The sequence below is a fragment of the Petromyzon marinus genome, unplaced genomic scaffold (genome assembly GCF_048934315.1).
Source record: "Petromyzon marinus isolate PM22_M1 ecotype Great Lakes invasive population unplaced genomic scaffold, UKy_Petmar_22M1.pri1.0 PM_G_Scaffold_124, whole genome shotgun sequence".
Lineage (NCBI taxonomy): Eukaryota > Metazoa > Chordata > Hyperoartia > Petromyzontiformes > Petromyzontidae > Petromyzon > Petromyzon marinus.
The window spans coordinates 42,606-57,919 of NW_027422678.1; the positions used below are offsets into that span (position 1 = coordinate 42,606).

The window sequence follows — 15,314 nt, forward strand, 5'->3', positions numbered from 1 at the left end:
CACTCACGACCAATAATGGTGCCGAATATTTAAACCACTTTCCATGGGTCGGCATGGCTTTAAATGAGTACCTGGTGCAGTGTGATCGTGGTGGTGGTTGTGATGGTGGTGATGATCATGGTTGTGATGATGGTGGTGGTGATGGTGTCTCTATGGGTCTCTGTGAGTCCCTGAGCCTCTATGGGTGTCTACGAGTCTCAGTCACTCTGGGTCTATATGGGTCTCTATGAGTCTCTACGGGTCTGTACGGGTCTCTGTGTGTCCCTGTGGGTCTCTATGAGTCTCTGTGTCTGTTGGTCTCTGTGTATCTCAGTGTGTCTCTGTGGGTGTCTCTGGGTCTCTGTGTGTCTCTGTCGGTCTCTCTGAGTCTCTGTGGGTCTCTGTGTGTCTCTGTCAGTCTCTATGTGTCCCTGTGGGTCTCTGTGGGTCTCTGGTGGCCGGGCCTGCTGTTGGCCACCCACTGCTCGTGTGCTGTGCCAGCCTTCATGGACGCTGTTACTCGCCAACAGCAATTGCCTCAACAGTCTGTTATTTCAAGTTTCATTTCAAGTTTTCATGTATTAGGTATAGCCCTGTGACATGGGAATCAATAGTGGTCACCCACCTAAGTTCATTATAAATGTGGGAGCATTATACGCATTAGTTCGCTATCACGACATACAGTACCCTGGTGTCTACAAACTAAGTTACCTCTGTGGTAGTAGTTACATTGGAGAAACCAAACGCCATGTCTCGGACCGCATTCGTGAACAGAAAGCAGACCTTAAACACGGTAGGACCAACACCTCGGCCATGGCAGATCACTGTTATAATTCAGTAGGCTCACATGACATTGATTTCTCCAAGACAGAGGTTCTTTGCAATCCATCTGGCTACCATGAGAGATTTGTTCATGAGGCCATCCACATATACAAACACAGAGACAATTTCAACCTAGAAGATGGACTCTGGCTTAGCAATCATTGGAAGGATTTGATAAACCATTTCAGGTCTTAATTGATTGTTCACGCTTACGGTGGCTTTCAGACAGCATAAATTAATTTTTCGTCTCCCCCCTCCTCTTTTCAGAACATAGATGGACTCTTGATTTAAAGCTTTCGTGACTGCAGTAATTCATATTCTTAGCTCTTTCGGTAAAGTCACGTTGAAGGGAAACAATAAAACAATAAAATATATATAAAACACAATATATATTTTATTATTTTATTGTTTCCCTTCAACGTGACTTTACCGAAAGAGCTAAGAATATGAATTACTGCAGTAACGAAAGCTTTAAATCAAAACATCAACAGGCTGATGTGCCACATCTCCTCCTTCAAGAAGTCTCACAGCCCTGCGATGTTGTGTCCACACAACCCAAACTACGGAGTGCCTGGTGGTAAACCGCTGTGCTGTAGCCTGCGCCCCTCCAGTGGAGGAGGAACAGTAAAACCTCGCTGATGCTCTCCTGAAGCACTCCTGTGCGCAACAATCATTGAGACTAGTTGCACGTGCATCGATTGTAAAACCCCGTTCCGTTTCAGGAAGTGGGGACAGTTGGTGCCGTGTGCTCGTTTCACGTCGGAGTGCCACTAAAGGCGCAGGTCCCACTCCTGAGTGATCGGTTACGCGACTCTCTTTTGCACGAATAATCAATCTCTTGCGATTTTATTTAATTATTTAAATCTTCCGTGACTGCAGCGATTCATATTCTTTGTTCTTTCGGTAAAGTCACCATGTAGAAGGGAAACAATAAAATAATAAAAAATATAAAACAATAAAATTCTTACGACGTTTCGACCGCAACACAAGCAATCATCGTCAGGTGTGAAACCCACAGCAAGAACATTTAACTCGTAATCACTTACATGTTAATATCGCCTGATGATGTCACTTACATGTTAATATCGCCTGATGATGTCACTTCCCTCTTAATGTTGACTGATGATGTCACTTCCTGCTTAATGTCACCTCATGATGTCCCTTCCCTCTTAATGTCACCTGATGATGTCACTTCCCTCGCATTCAATGCAAACATGTCCAGGGCCCCGAGCCCCCCACCTCCGTCTGAAATGTCCAATGCGCCCATCGCAGAAAGCTGGTGCTACACACAGGTAACTTGTTCCCCTGTGGCCAATCACATTCAACGGGTCTCCATCTTGTGCCGGTCAAAGTATGCGCATGGCAAATGCATTTAACTTTTACACGTTTTTTGTTCGTCGCAAAGCGATCCATAATGGTTTCATAATTATGTGTAAGTGCAATTATGGATTATCATTGTACAGGCTATTTTTGTACATCAGATTGCAAAGTTCATAGAATTGCACTAACAACATTATACTAGATAATTGTCTCTGATTTTGACTGGTAGTGTATTTTTACAAAAGGGGCAGCAGTTTTTATCAAATAAAAAAAATAAAAAGGCCTTTTATTGCACACTCTAATCTATGACATGTTGAGACTTGTGTTAACGCTGTGCAGTAATGAACATGCAAGGTAATCCCAGAACACTAATAAGACCCTTTCATTTACAGTAATGTTTCTTTCCTTATAGACAGTTTGTGTTTTTGAGCACAATATTCAGATGTGTGGGTGAAATACTTCAGGGTTTGTCAATGGTCATGTATTTATGGTAATGAATGAGCTTTATAGCTGTTATGTGCTCGTGTATTTCAGGTTAAGGTGGTAAAGTTCTCTTATATGTGGACCATCAACAATTTCAGCTTCTGTCTTGAAGAAATGGGCCAAGTTCTCAAGAGTTCTACATTTTCAGCAGGCACCAATGATACATTGAAATGGTACAGTAAATTCTGGCTATTTTATGACATTAAAAAAAATCACAATGCTCACGGAGGTGCTTTACTAGAACAATTTTGCATAGTGCATGTTTTAGTTCATACTATATTGTTTTAGTAATGTAGTCTGCGCGTACATACACACCTAATATTAACGACCATGTCTTGTTCATATGTTCAATCAGGTGCCTACGCATAAACCCCGAGGGTTTTGACGAAGAGAGCAAAGATTACCTATCGTTGTACTTGTTATTGGTCAGCTGTCCCAAGAGTGAAGTCTACGCCAAGTTCAAGATTTCTATTCTTAATGCCAAGGGAGAGGAAACCAAGGCTATGGGTGAAACTACTTGTATTAAAGTATCAATTCACGTCATATGTGTATTTGGTAACAGGATTATGTCATAATCAGCCATTATTTATCGACTGCTTGAAACATTGTATAAACCTTACGAACACCATCCCTCATCCTTCACATGAGCTGATCTAATATCTCCTTGTCTACGTTTGACATCGTCTTGAGCATGTACTCTACTTTTCTTCCCATTCGACCACTAGTCTCATCCATCAACCATCCCATTTAGCGATGTGTCCTGTCCAAGCCCAATCTATATTTACAACAGTCAATATGATGTCTCTAATTTGCCGTTTTGATTTGACCAACGTGTTCCTCTTTCAGTTTCTCACTGTAATTCTCAACATACTTCTCTCCACGCTTTGTGTACTTTGTAGTTTTATTCCATTTGTCAGTGTTTCTATTTGTAATCAGTGTTTCATAGTAGGTAATATGCACTAGATTGGAATCTTTCATCCTGTAGCACATTGCAACTTTTCATTATCAAATTCATATTCCAAAAGTGATCTTGATCCTGTTCCACCTTCAGGAGTTTCCATTATGCATATTTTTTGTGTTTTCCATGATATTGACCCTCCAATAATAATAATTTTATTTTGCTTAGTGTACCTGGACATTGTCATTCACGGACATTTCTTTTCCTAGTTTTACAATCTTCACCATGTGTTATTCCATTGTAATTTATCAAGTGACGGCTTTATTTTTTCTGCTTGCACTCACTGTTTATTACAACTTCATTATTTTTGTTTGTATTCTCATCCATTTTTTTATTCATTTCTGGTGGTTTTACAAAGGTTGGCATTTTCATCCCATTTCACACTTCTCCTTTACCTTGCTTTAGTGGTTCATATTGTTTGTTTTATAATTGCCTTATTACTTTCAGGATACTCTTTCAATGCGCGATAACTATTTTAAGTGATGACATCCATACATTTACTGTGCTTTGCTAAGGCTATTAACATTTCTCTGAGAGTCTAAATCTATCTTTTTGTTTTAAACTTTCATGTTTTTTTCTTAGTATTTGCTTTGGTGTTGTCTTTGGTAATGTTAACATGTAACTCACGTCACACAACCATGTTTACAAAGACAAGCATTATTAATACACAAACACATTCACCTAATCCATATGAACTATATCTTCATACACTTAAATCCAGGTCTGATTTTCATCTACCTTGAAGTTAAAAGCTAAACTGAACTATTTTTATTTTACCAGGCAAGGCCCACTGAGCTACAGTGTGGGAAAAAAGTATTTGATGCCCTGCTGATTTTATACGTTTGCCCACTAACAAAGAAATGATCAGTCTTTAATTTTCATGGTAGGTTTATTTGAACAGTGAGAGACAGAATAACAACAACAAAATCCAGAAAAACGCATGTCAAAAATTGTATAAATTGATTGGCATTTTAATGAGGGAAATAAGTATTTGACTCCCTCTCAATCAGAAAGATTTCTGGCTCCCAGGTGTCTTTTATACAGGTAACGAGCTGAGATTAGGAGCACACTCTTAAAGGGAGTGCTCCTAATCTCAGCTTACCTGTATAACAGACACCTTTCCACAGAAGCAATCAATCAGATTCCAAACTCTCCACCATGGCCAAGACCAAAGAGCTCTCCAAGGATGGCAGGGACAAGATTGTAGACCTACACATGGCTGGAATGGGCTACAAGACCATTGCCAAGCAGCTTGGTGAGAAGGTGACAACAGTTGGTGCGATTATTCGCAAATGGAAGAAACACAAAAGAACTGTCAATCTCCCTCGGTCTGGGGCCCCATGCAAGATCTCACCTCGTGGGGTTGCAATGATCATGAGAACGGTGAGGAATCAGCCCAGAACTACACAGGAGGATCTTGTCAATGATCTCAATGCAGCTGGGACCATAGCCACCAAGAAAACAATTGGTAACACACTACGCCGTGAAGGACTGAAATCCTGCAGCGCCCGCAAGGTCCCCCTGCTCAAGAAAGCACATATACATGCCCGTCTGAAGCTTGCCAATGAACATCTGAGTGATTCAGAGGACAACTGGGTGAAAGTGTTGTGGTCAGATGAGACCAAAATGGACCTCTTTGGCATCAACTCAACTCGCCGTGTTTGGAGGAGGAGGAATGCTGCCTATGATGCCAAAAACACCATCCCCACTGTCAAACATGGAGGTGGAAACATTATGCTTTGGGGGTGTTTTTCTGCTAAGGGGATGGGACAACTTCACCGCATCAAAGGGAAAATGGACGGGGCCATGTGAGAACCTTTTTCCCTCAGCCAGGGCATTGAAAATGGGTCGTGTATGGGTATTCCAGCATGACAATAACCCAAAACACACGGCCAAGGCAACAAAGGAGTGGCTCAAGAAAAAGCACATTAAGGTCCTGGAGTGGCCTAGCCAGTCTTCAGACCTTAATCCCATAGAAAATATGTGGAGGGAGCTGAAGGTTCGAGTTGCCAAACGTCAGCCTCGAAACCTTAATGACTTGGAGAAGATCTGCAAAGAGGAGTGGGACAAAATCCCTCCTGAGATGTGTGCAAACCAGGTGGCCAACTACAAGAAACGTCTGACCTCTGTGATTGCCAACAAGGGTTTTGCCACCAAGTACTAGGTCATGTTTTGCAGAGGGGTAAAATATTTATTTCCCTCATTAAAATGCAAATCAATTTATAACATTTTTGACATGCGTTTTTCTGGATTTTGTTGTTATTCTGTCTCTCACTGTTCAAATAAACCTTATCATTAAAATGATAGACTGATCATTTCTTTGTCAGTGGGCAAACGTACAAAATCAGCAGGGGATCAAATACTTTTTTTTCCTCACTGTACATAGCTCTTTTTCAGAAGTGCCCTGGCCACAAACAATAGCCTAACGAGATGGCTTATTGTGTGGAAATGCATAGCAGCCAAATACTCTGGATTTTTATAAATATGGAGGGAAAAACCGGAAGACCTGGATAAAAATACATGCAAGCACAAGGAGAACATGCAGACTCCAAATATACAGGCATCAGGGTTGAGATCGAACCCATGACCTATATACCAGGCAAGGTAGTTGACTGCCACCGTGGCGCAGGGCTTTAGAATACATTGCTATCTTTACATTTTGAAAATATAATTAAGTTTTTTTCCCATTACATGAAATTACCACAGTTTATTGTAAGAACTGGTGAGTATTGTTTGAAACCTATTTTTTTACAGAGACCCCGCGAGCATACCGCTTTGTCCAAGGAAAAGACTGGGGATTTAAAAAATTCATTCGAAGAGATTTTTTGCTTGATGAATCTAATAGCTTGCTTCCAGATAACAAACTGACACTCTTTGGTGAAGTAAGTATGACATGCTGCGGCTAATGTGTAATTTTCTATTTTAGTCATTACAATTGCACAGTTGGAGTCAATATTCTACTTAATTGAAGATTGTAATAATTACTTTCCCTGTTCCATACAAGGAAATTGTTAACATGAGTTTTCCAAGCACTTTTTTCCTCCACTGGTGCTAGAGTTAACATAGCACAACAATTAAATAATCAAGCGTAATTTTTTTTAGGTTTTCTCCCTCTGGATAGTGTTTATATTTATACCTTGACATTTTTATAAACTAGAATGTCAGGTATTACATAAAGTGTTTTGTTTAAATGTCGCCACATGAATTCCTTTTCCTATTCTCGGACATCAGCCAGTTTGATGTAAATGTTTATTGTCCTTGGGGGGGTCCTTTTAATCACCAGATTAAATTTTTTTACCTTTAAAATCCTTTACAAAATACAAGCATTTTTGATAATGAAAGGAAGCACATCAAGGAGGGCTGTTCACTTCCTCTGTTGTTGTGCAGAACCCATAATTAGGGGCCTCACTACCTGTTGAAACTGTTTATACAGTGTAAAATAACTTGACAAAAATATAGAATGAAAATTGATTAATATGAAAAACATTTCACGGACCACTATTTTGGCATTATTCACAACACTTGTTCTGATATAGGATGTTTGTGCAGATTTGCTTGCTTGATTGAACCAAAGCCTACATCTTCATGCAAAATGTGAAGTTAAGTGAGGATTTGTAAAAAAAAATCATCAAATGCCTTCTCAAAGCTGGTTGATGTTTATGCAGGTTAGTGTGGGGCAGGATTCCGTGAACATTTCTGGTCAATCCAGCATGAGTACATTCAAAGTACCAGATTGCCGGCTGGCAGTTGACTTCGGGGAGATCTGGGACAATTCCCGCTTCACTGACTGCCTGCTTCGTGTTGGTGGCCAGGAGTTTAAAGCCCACAAGGCCGTATTGGCAGGTCTGTGCCACAACAAGCAACACATGCGTCGTTTAGTGTACAATAGAACCATATAATTAATGATACTGTAATTAGTTTGGGGTAATCAACTACAGCCATTTCCTGTTTTACACTGAATTTTATTAACTACCACTGGCAAATGCTTACGTCAATTTGTAATGCTTTTTGTTAAAGGATACATCAGTAAATATGTGTAATGAATTCAACTGAGTCACAGACGCACTTCTTCAACCAACACACGGGGTACTACCCCTTAACACATGAACAACCTATGGTGGTGGACCACCAGGCTATCTACACTAATTACACGGGAATTAGCTACGGCGGACCGGACCCTGGCCGGGGTCCGGGTCCACGTGTTGGTGACTCTTGTAGGACGTATATTCTTCAGGATGAACAACAGCAGCCGGTCCCTCTCAGGGACCCGGCTTTTATCCTCTGTGGCGAGGGTGGCTCCGCCCTTGGCCACGGCCACCTTCTGGAATCCTCTAGCGGGTTCCCGGCCCTGACACGTGACCACCCCTAGCCCCCACCTGGGGGCCCTGTGTACACTTTACCGGTCACGTGTCCTTCGTGGTCAAGTGCCATGGCCCTTGGTAACCCCATTCCCATGGCCAGCACTCTCACACCCTATCCTGTAGGGGTCGGCACCGCACGCAGAGCGTGGTGCCACTCAGCACTGTCAGACAGCGCTCACCATGCCCCTCTCGGGCCGGTACTGCACCCACATCCACGTGGTGCCCGCGATGTTAATACATCGCACGCCGTGCCTCTCTGTAGCCGGCATTACACAGTGACATTTGCGATGTCACTACATATATATAAATGTAATATTGTATTGTGAGAGATAAACATATTTAATAATCCTGTTGCTAAAGTTTTTATTCCGTTTTTATTTACTTCACTATATCATCGTTGTGCAGGAATTCATTTTTCACAATGCAGTTATTGTGTAGGTTTTGTGCCTCTAATTTGGACATTTATTTGTGTCCATGTTTGACAAATCTGTAATGGATATGCCATATGAAATAAAATATGGATCTGGATTTTACCTCTTTTGTATCTAGATTATTTGATCTCTAGATATAACATCTAAATGTGTCTGTACCACATTCCGGTGTTTTTCCAATTCACTGTACAGTAAAACCTTGAATTGCGAGTAACTTGGTCTGCAAGTGTTTTGCAAGACGAGCAAATTTTTTTAATAAATATTAATTTGATAAACGAGTGAGGTTTTGCAATACGAGTCGTACGTATACGCTTTGTCTGCCGAGCGTCACGTGATCACAACTGATATACGAGTGCTTTGATATACGAGTGCTTTGGATTACAAACACGTTTCCGGAACAAATTATTCTCGCAATCCAAGGTTTTACTGTATTTGTTCAGAATCAGAATCAGAAAGGGTTTTATTCGCCATGTAAGTTCACACCGACACGGAATTTACTTTGGCAGGATGGTGCATACATTCAACATATAGGAATCTAAAATCTTAAATAAGTTTTAAACAAGTCTTACTATAATAAGGGTTAAAAGTCTAACACTAAGGGGCTGAAGTATATAAAATTAAATAAATATCGAATATAAAATAGCTTTAAGATATAATTAAAAAATACAAATAGGGAAACATAGTTAATATCAGCAACGTGTCGTTATGTAGATCAAATGTTAAAAACAGTGTTAGCCCTTGGCCTTGTTTAACAGGCCAGCAGCAGATGGGAAGAAACTGTTTTTATGGCGTGAGGTTTTGGTCCTGATGGACCGAAGCCTTCTGCCGGAGGGGAGTAGCTGAAACAGAGAGTGTCCAGGGTGGGAGAAATCGGCCATAATCTTCCTCGCTCGCCTCATAGACCTTGTCGTGTGCAGGTCCTCGAGGGTCGGTAGATTGCAGGCAATTACCTTCTCAGCAGTGTGGATGATACGCTGCAGTCTGCTCTTGTCCTTGGCAGTGGCAGCAGCGTACCAGACGGTTATGGAGGAGGTGAGGATGGATTCAATGATCGCTGTATAGAATTGCACCATCATTGTCTTTGGCAGGTTGAATTTCTTCAGCTGCCGTAGAAAGTACATCCTCTGTTGAGCTTTCTTGGTGAGGGAGCTGATGTTCAATTCCCACTTGAGGTCCCGGGAGAGAATAGTGCCCAGGAAGCGGAAGGACTCTACAATTTTTACTGGGGAGTCTAACAGGGTGATGGGGGTGAGTGGTGCTGTATTCTTCCTGAAGTCCACAACCATCTCAACTGTCTTTAGAGCATTTAGCTCTAAGTTGTTCTGGCTACACCAGGTCACCAGATTGTCAGCTTCCCACCTATAGTCAGACTCATCCCCACCAGAGATCAGCCCAATGAGGGTGGTGTCATCCGCAAACTTCAATAGTTTGACGGACAGATGATTGGAGGTGCAGCTGTTGGTATACAGGGAGAAGAGCAGAGGGGAAAGGACGCAGCCCTGAGGAGTTCCGGTGCTGATGGACCTGGAGCCAGAGACTTGTGTTCCCAGCTTAACGCACTGCTTCCTGTCAGACAGGAAGTCTGTGATCCATTTACAGGTGGTGTATGGCACGTTCAGCTGGAAGAGCTTGTCCTGAAGCAGGGCAGGGATGATGGTGTTGAAGGCAGAGCTGAAGTCCACAAACAGGATCCTGGCGTAGGATGCTGGGGCGTCCAGATGCTGTAGGGTGAAGTGGAGGGCCATGTTAACTGCATCGTCCACAGACCTGTTGGCTCTGTAGGCAAACTGAAGGGGGTCCAGGAGAGGGTTAACAGTTGCTTTACCTTTTTCAGGTCGGTCACTTGTTTTTAATGCTATGTTTGAACATGAAATGGAAGAGAGCAAAAAGGTATCTTTAAATGCAATCTTAATACAGCACATTAATACTGTAATCATACATTTCCAAGGTGCATTTGTCACAATGGATCGGTTGATAAGTATCTCTTGAGAGTGCTGTCAAATGTTGAACTATTACCCTAGTAACTCTTTTGGCGCATTGCACATTTATTATCAAAAAGTATTCATTCCGAGGGAATGTTAGATTGTATTTTATAGCTATTTTATATTCAACATTTCACAGAAGGCCATTGCATGTGTGTCAAGAATGGATTTATTACGCGCAATAAATAGTCATCGGCAAGTTGAATACAACTTGAATGGAGCCACTTTACATGTGTTGTGTAGATATAAAGGATGTTTATTTTATTTAATTTAATGCTATATTTTCGTCTCCCAATATATGCCGAAGTTAATTTGAATATATTGTGTTGCTACCTTGCAGAATCGAGTGGAGATTAATGATGTGGAGCCTGACGTGTTCAAGGAAATGATGAGTTTTGTCTATACGGGAAGGGCTCCAAACCTGGAGAAGATGGCTGATGAGCTGCTGGCCGCTGCTGACAAGGTTACATGCTTAAAATATTAACATGAGATCGCACCACCTTGTGATGTATCGGTATGCAGTTGTAGGTCGCAAGTGAAATTAAAACAGCATTTAGGTATTTTCTAAAGCCCGTGTCACAAATAATATGAATAGCAAATGTATATGATGTAGACGTTCACATTCGTGCTTTCAGGTTTTGGAATTGATGTCCTGGGAGATGATTGAATTTTCAACAAAAAATATAAATTGTCATGCAATTTCACGATTGAATTGAATGTCAAACTGGTATTAGTCCATGCTAGAGGCTAGTACGTGTGCATTGAAGTGCATTCACATGCAGCATTTTTATCCTAAGTGCAACCATTTGGCTGTGTGTTCTTGTTTTGAGGGTTTTTTGTTAATCACATTAACAATTGATACAATTAGTAATAAAATAAAGGGAAGTGTTTTAAAAGATTGTTTGATGTGGCATGGCTGTATAGAAATAAATTGGAACAAATATACTTTTATTAAGGAAACGGATATCCTGCTGTTCCTGAAGATCTGCCAGATAATCAGTTAAGAGTCATTACTCTCCCTTCTGGAACATCATATTCAATAGTTCCTAAAGCGATTGTAATGAAATAAGAATACAAATCGTATAAAGTCGCATGTTCAAGCTTTGTTCATTAAAGTTTAATATTCTGCTAGAGTTGAAATATGGTGGCTTGCAGTTGCATTGTTTATCAGCTTAACCAAACTTTTTAAGCTCTTGGAAAACAACATCTCACCTCCTTTGTAATTTGCATGACTTTGTAACCAATATAATAAAGTTTAGGACAAGGACCCCTAATTATAGTAGAGATCAATAAATACATGACTTAAAACATAAATATGCTGAAAGGTTGATGCCATGTTTTAAGAAAATTCTCAAACATTTGACTGCTGTATACTGCGTTTATAAAGTAGTTCATGGGGTGAGGGAATGTTATACAAGCGAAATAGGTAGAGAAAATAGTGTTCTTAATACTGAAATTGCACTTTGTTTTTACTTTTCTCAAGTATGCATTAGAGAGGTTGAAGGTGATGTGCGAGGAGGCACTATGCACAAACTTGTCGGTGGAAAATGTTGCAGAGACTTTGATCTTGGCCGATTTGCACAGTGCAGAGCAGTTGAAGGCCCGGGCCATTGACTTCATAATAAACAGGCAAGTCTAGTGAGAGTGTGACTGTCACTGAGCTGCGTAACATTGATGATGCTTACATGGCAATTTGCATTACAGTCCCTTTTAATGGAGACTAACCGTTTGCCCCAATCCTTATAGACACTGCTTATTAGGAGCTCGCTTAACCCTGACTTGTACTTGCAGTCATGCGATGGACGTAATGGAGACGGCGGGCTGAAAGTCCATGGTTCTGTCTCGCCCTCACCTGGTTGCGGATGCTTTCCGTGCCTTGGCCACGGCCCAGTCTCCACAGCTGGGACCTCCATGCAAGCGTCTCAAACAGACTTAACGGTGGCAGGCAAAGAACATCTATGACCAGGAAAACTTGGGCTGCACGGTGCGGTTATTTACCTGTGGCCTCCATGCAAACAACCGTGAAGACTTTGCATCAGACTACCAACTTTCCTCTGCTTTGAAAATAATGTTAATTTAAGCAAATTTGTTTACTTTCACAAAAAGGTGGCCAAATTAACTTTACCATGTAATATAGTGCTACATCTATACATCTACAACTCTATAAACAAGTACATATGTAGAAAAAATGGAAAACTACAACCTAATAAACACCACGACATATCCCAATTGAGAGAGTGTAAAATAAAACGTTCGATGTGATTGTCCCTAGGTGGTAGGACAATTTGGTTCAATTGTTTAGTTAAGCAAAAACAGAATGGTCTAAAACCCTGCAATGTCTACCTTAACATGAAGGATGAGTATTCGTCCAGTGTCTGTGTACTCAAGGTTACAGATAGTGGTATAGGGAACAACCAGTTCTGAAAGATAAGAATGTGCCAAGCCATATAAGGCCTTAATTCAAGAGGTAAACTTTTCAGATTGATTTTTCATTGCACAGACAGCTTATGCATTGACTAGAACAGGAGTACTATGATTGCCGAGTTTGAAGACTGACAAAGATAATATTGCAGTCGTGTATCCTGCGTATAACAAAGCATGGATGGAGTGCTCGGTGTAAGAAAAGGCAAGGCACAGCATCAATTTGGTCACGTTACGCAGTTGATAACTTCACTTTTTTGCTTGTATGGGCTTTCATGTATGACCCAAAGATTTTTGACTTACAACAAAAGTAAATCTTACTTCCATCAATTTAGTAGTTTGTTTTCACGGAAACAAGATGTGCTGTTTTCTAAGTTTTGTTTCGTATTATATTGTAATGATTTGTTTTTATTATAAATTTAATCTATTACCAACTCGTAGCATCATGTCAACCCAGAGTTTTACGTGATTGGAAGGACCATAATTTTTGCATCAGCGCTGTTTTACGTAACCTCTCACTTAAAATTAAATTGTACATAAAATTGCATAAGCTTTGAAGGATTACACACATAGATTTGGAAGCACAGATTTAAATAATATTCAAAGCTGCAGGATATAATATGAAAGTACAACAAATGAGCAGTGTCATGGATTTGAGTCGATTTGAAGAATATTACAATCTAATGCAATGTGTTGGGATATGAACAAATGCAAACGACGAGAATGTTGGAGGTTTTTTTACGTGTTAAACGTACAAAACAAGTTGGATAATACATGCAAAATTAAGGATAGCCAGTGTTGTAAGCAGTCTATTTATTTTGTTATTTGTTTAATATTTTAGTTTCGTCCTTATATATATTTGATGCTAAAGATGTATATGGTACATTGCACTCTACCTATTCAATTAAAAACTGATTAGGTGATTCGGGGAAGTTATTTGTTGTCATGGTGAGAGTTAAAGCATTGAAATCTGATTGGGGTTCTAATCTGCAGCAAGTCTATGCTGTCATAAGTGAGTGTGACAAAAAAGCTTAGCAGAGTGCAGCCAGTGCAGTGCGGTGGACTAATTGACCTCTGAAATGTATCAGGCAGTTACCGATAATGTACTCTTCAAATTGTTGCCTTGTATGACTTCCGAAATTGAAAACACTTTGCGCCAAATGTAAATGTTTATTGGAAAATGGATATACTGTAACTGCCAAAAAATATATATAATTGCAGAAATAATAATATGGTCTTTGTAAAAAGTGTGTGTTTTGAAAAAGTGTGATTGCATGCAAGACAGTTTTGGGTTCTTCCCACGAGTTTTTTTGCATATTCAGAGATGAAAAATGTTAATTGGTTAAATTAAAAATTTTTGCTACAATTGTAATACAAAAATATAAACTTGAAGCTAGAAATGCTTTATAGTGCCCCAATGTTTGACCTTTTTATCTTTTTCCATTACAGATAATACTGTTTTGGATGTAATATAAATGTTTTGTAAGGCCCTTTTACAATGAATTGTCAGCAGATGATTGGAATTGCAAAATGAACCATTCTTGTATATTACGTGTTTTCTAAATTGATTTGCATTATAAATGGCAATATAAACCCTTTTCATGTGGTAAATATATTACCGTTATCTGATCTCTTCTAGAAATCAGTATTTGGATATAAGAAAAAAAGCTGCTTTTAGCTCTGCACCACTTATTCCACATTTTTTTCATTAAAATTGTTTTTGATAATGTTAATATTTTCATTTATGACATTTTGCAGTGTTACACTTTTTTTCGGTAAAGTCTCGTCGAAAGAAATTACTACACGACTTTACCCGAAAGAACCAAAGAGTCATTCCTGCAGTCACGAAAGCTTTGAATCTATTTTGCTGTGTATTTAAAAGTTGAATAAACATTAATGTACCTGGAAATATGTCCAGTTTAAGTTGTCATGTTCTTTACTCTGGGAATGTTACAGATATGTGGATATGTCAAATTTCAATTGACACCCAACAACAACATTTTAACAAGTTGTATTTTGGAGCCTTGCCACTTTTAAAGGCATGTTTACCATGTGTTGATAAACAGTTCACTGGAGAATTGTAATGTGTTCACTGTTCATCATTTACAGCGTTTTGTCAACCCACTGCTTAAACGAAGGCCTCACCACACCATGTCGGTCATTCTTCACCCACTGATGTTAACTGTGGCTGGGAATTGAACTGGTTGTTTCGTCAGTTTCCTAGTGCCACCACTCCATTCAATTACATCCTGTTTAATGTGTATTATTATAAGTGGCATTCTTACTCTTTGGTTCTATTCGGTAAAGTCACGTAGGTAAAAAAATTAAAACAAAAATCACGACGTTTCGGCCACAACACAAGCGGCCTTCAGGTGAAGGGACCAACCTGTCCAGCGGGCAGCGTTGGAGTGAAGAAAGCCAAGCGCTGGTCGCCTCCCTTTAAGCTGTGAGGGGGCAAACAGCAAACGCTCTGACAAAGGAAATTAGCATGAAACGCACCACTGACAAAGCTTGGAATTAGCACAAGATGATAATACACCACCCTGGGAGTTTGGAA

At 40.1% G+C, this 15,314-nt stretch overlaps 1 protein-coding gene across 1 annotated transcript; it reads left to right on the plus strand.

Annotated features, from left to right (window-relative positions):
• The first annotated feature begins 1,979 nt into the window (after positions 1 to 1,979).
• LOC142909529 (speckle-type POZ protein-like) lies at positions 1,980 to 14,841 on the plus strand. The gene is made up of 9 exons (XM_076059740.1): positions 1,980 to 2,093; positions 2,656 to 2,777; positions 2,960 to 3,111; positions 6,317 to 6,444; positions 7,228 to 7,405; positions 10,189 to 10,244; positions 10,677 to 10,799; positions 11,820 to 11,965; positions 12,128 to 14,841. Exons 1-9 carry the CDS (start codon positions 2,016 to 2,018, stop codon positions 12,159 to 12,161), a joined length of 1,017 nt encoding a protein of 338 aa, XP_075915855.1. The 5' UTR covers positions 1,980 to 2,015; the 3' UTR covers positions 12,162 to 14,841.
• Positions 14,842 to 15,314: the final 473 nt, after the last annotated feature.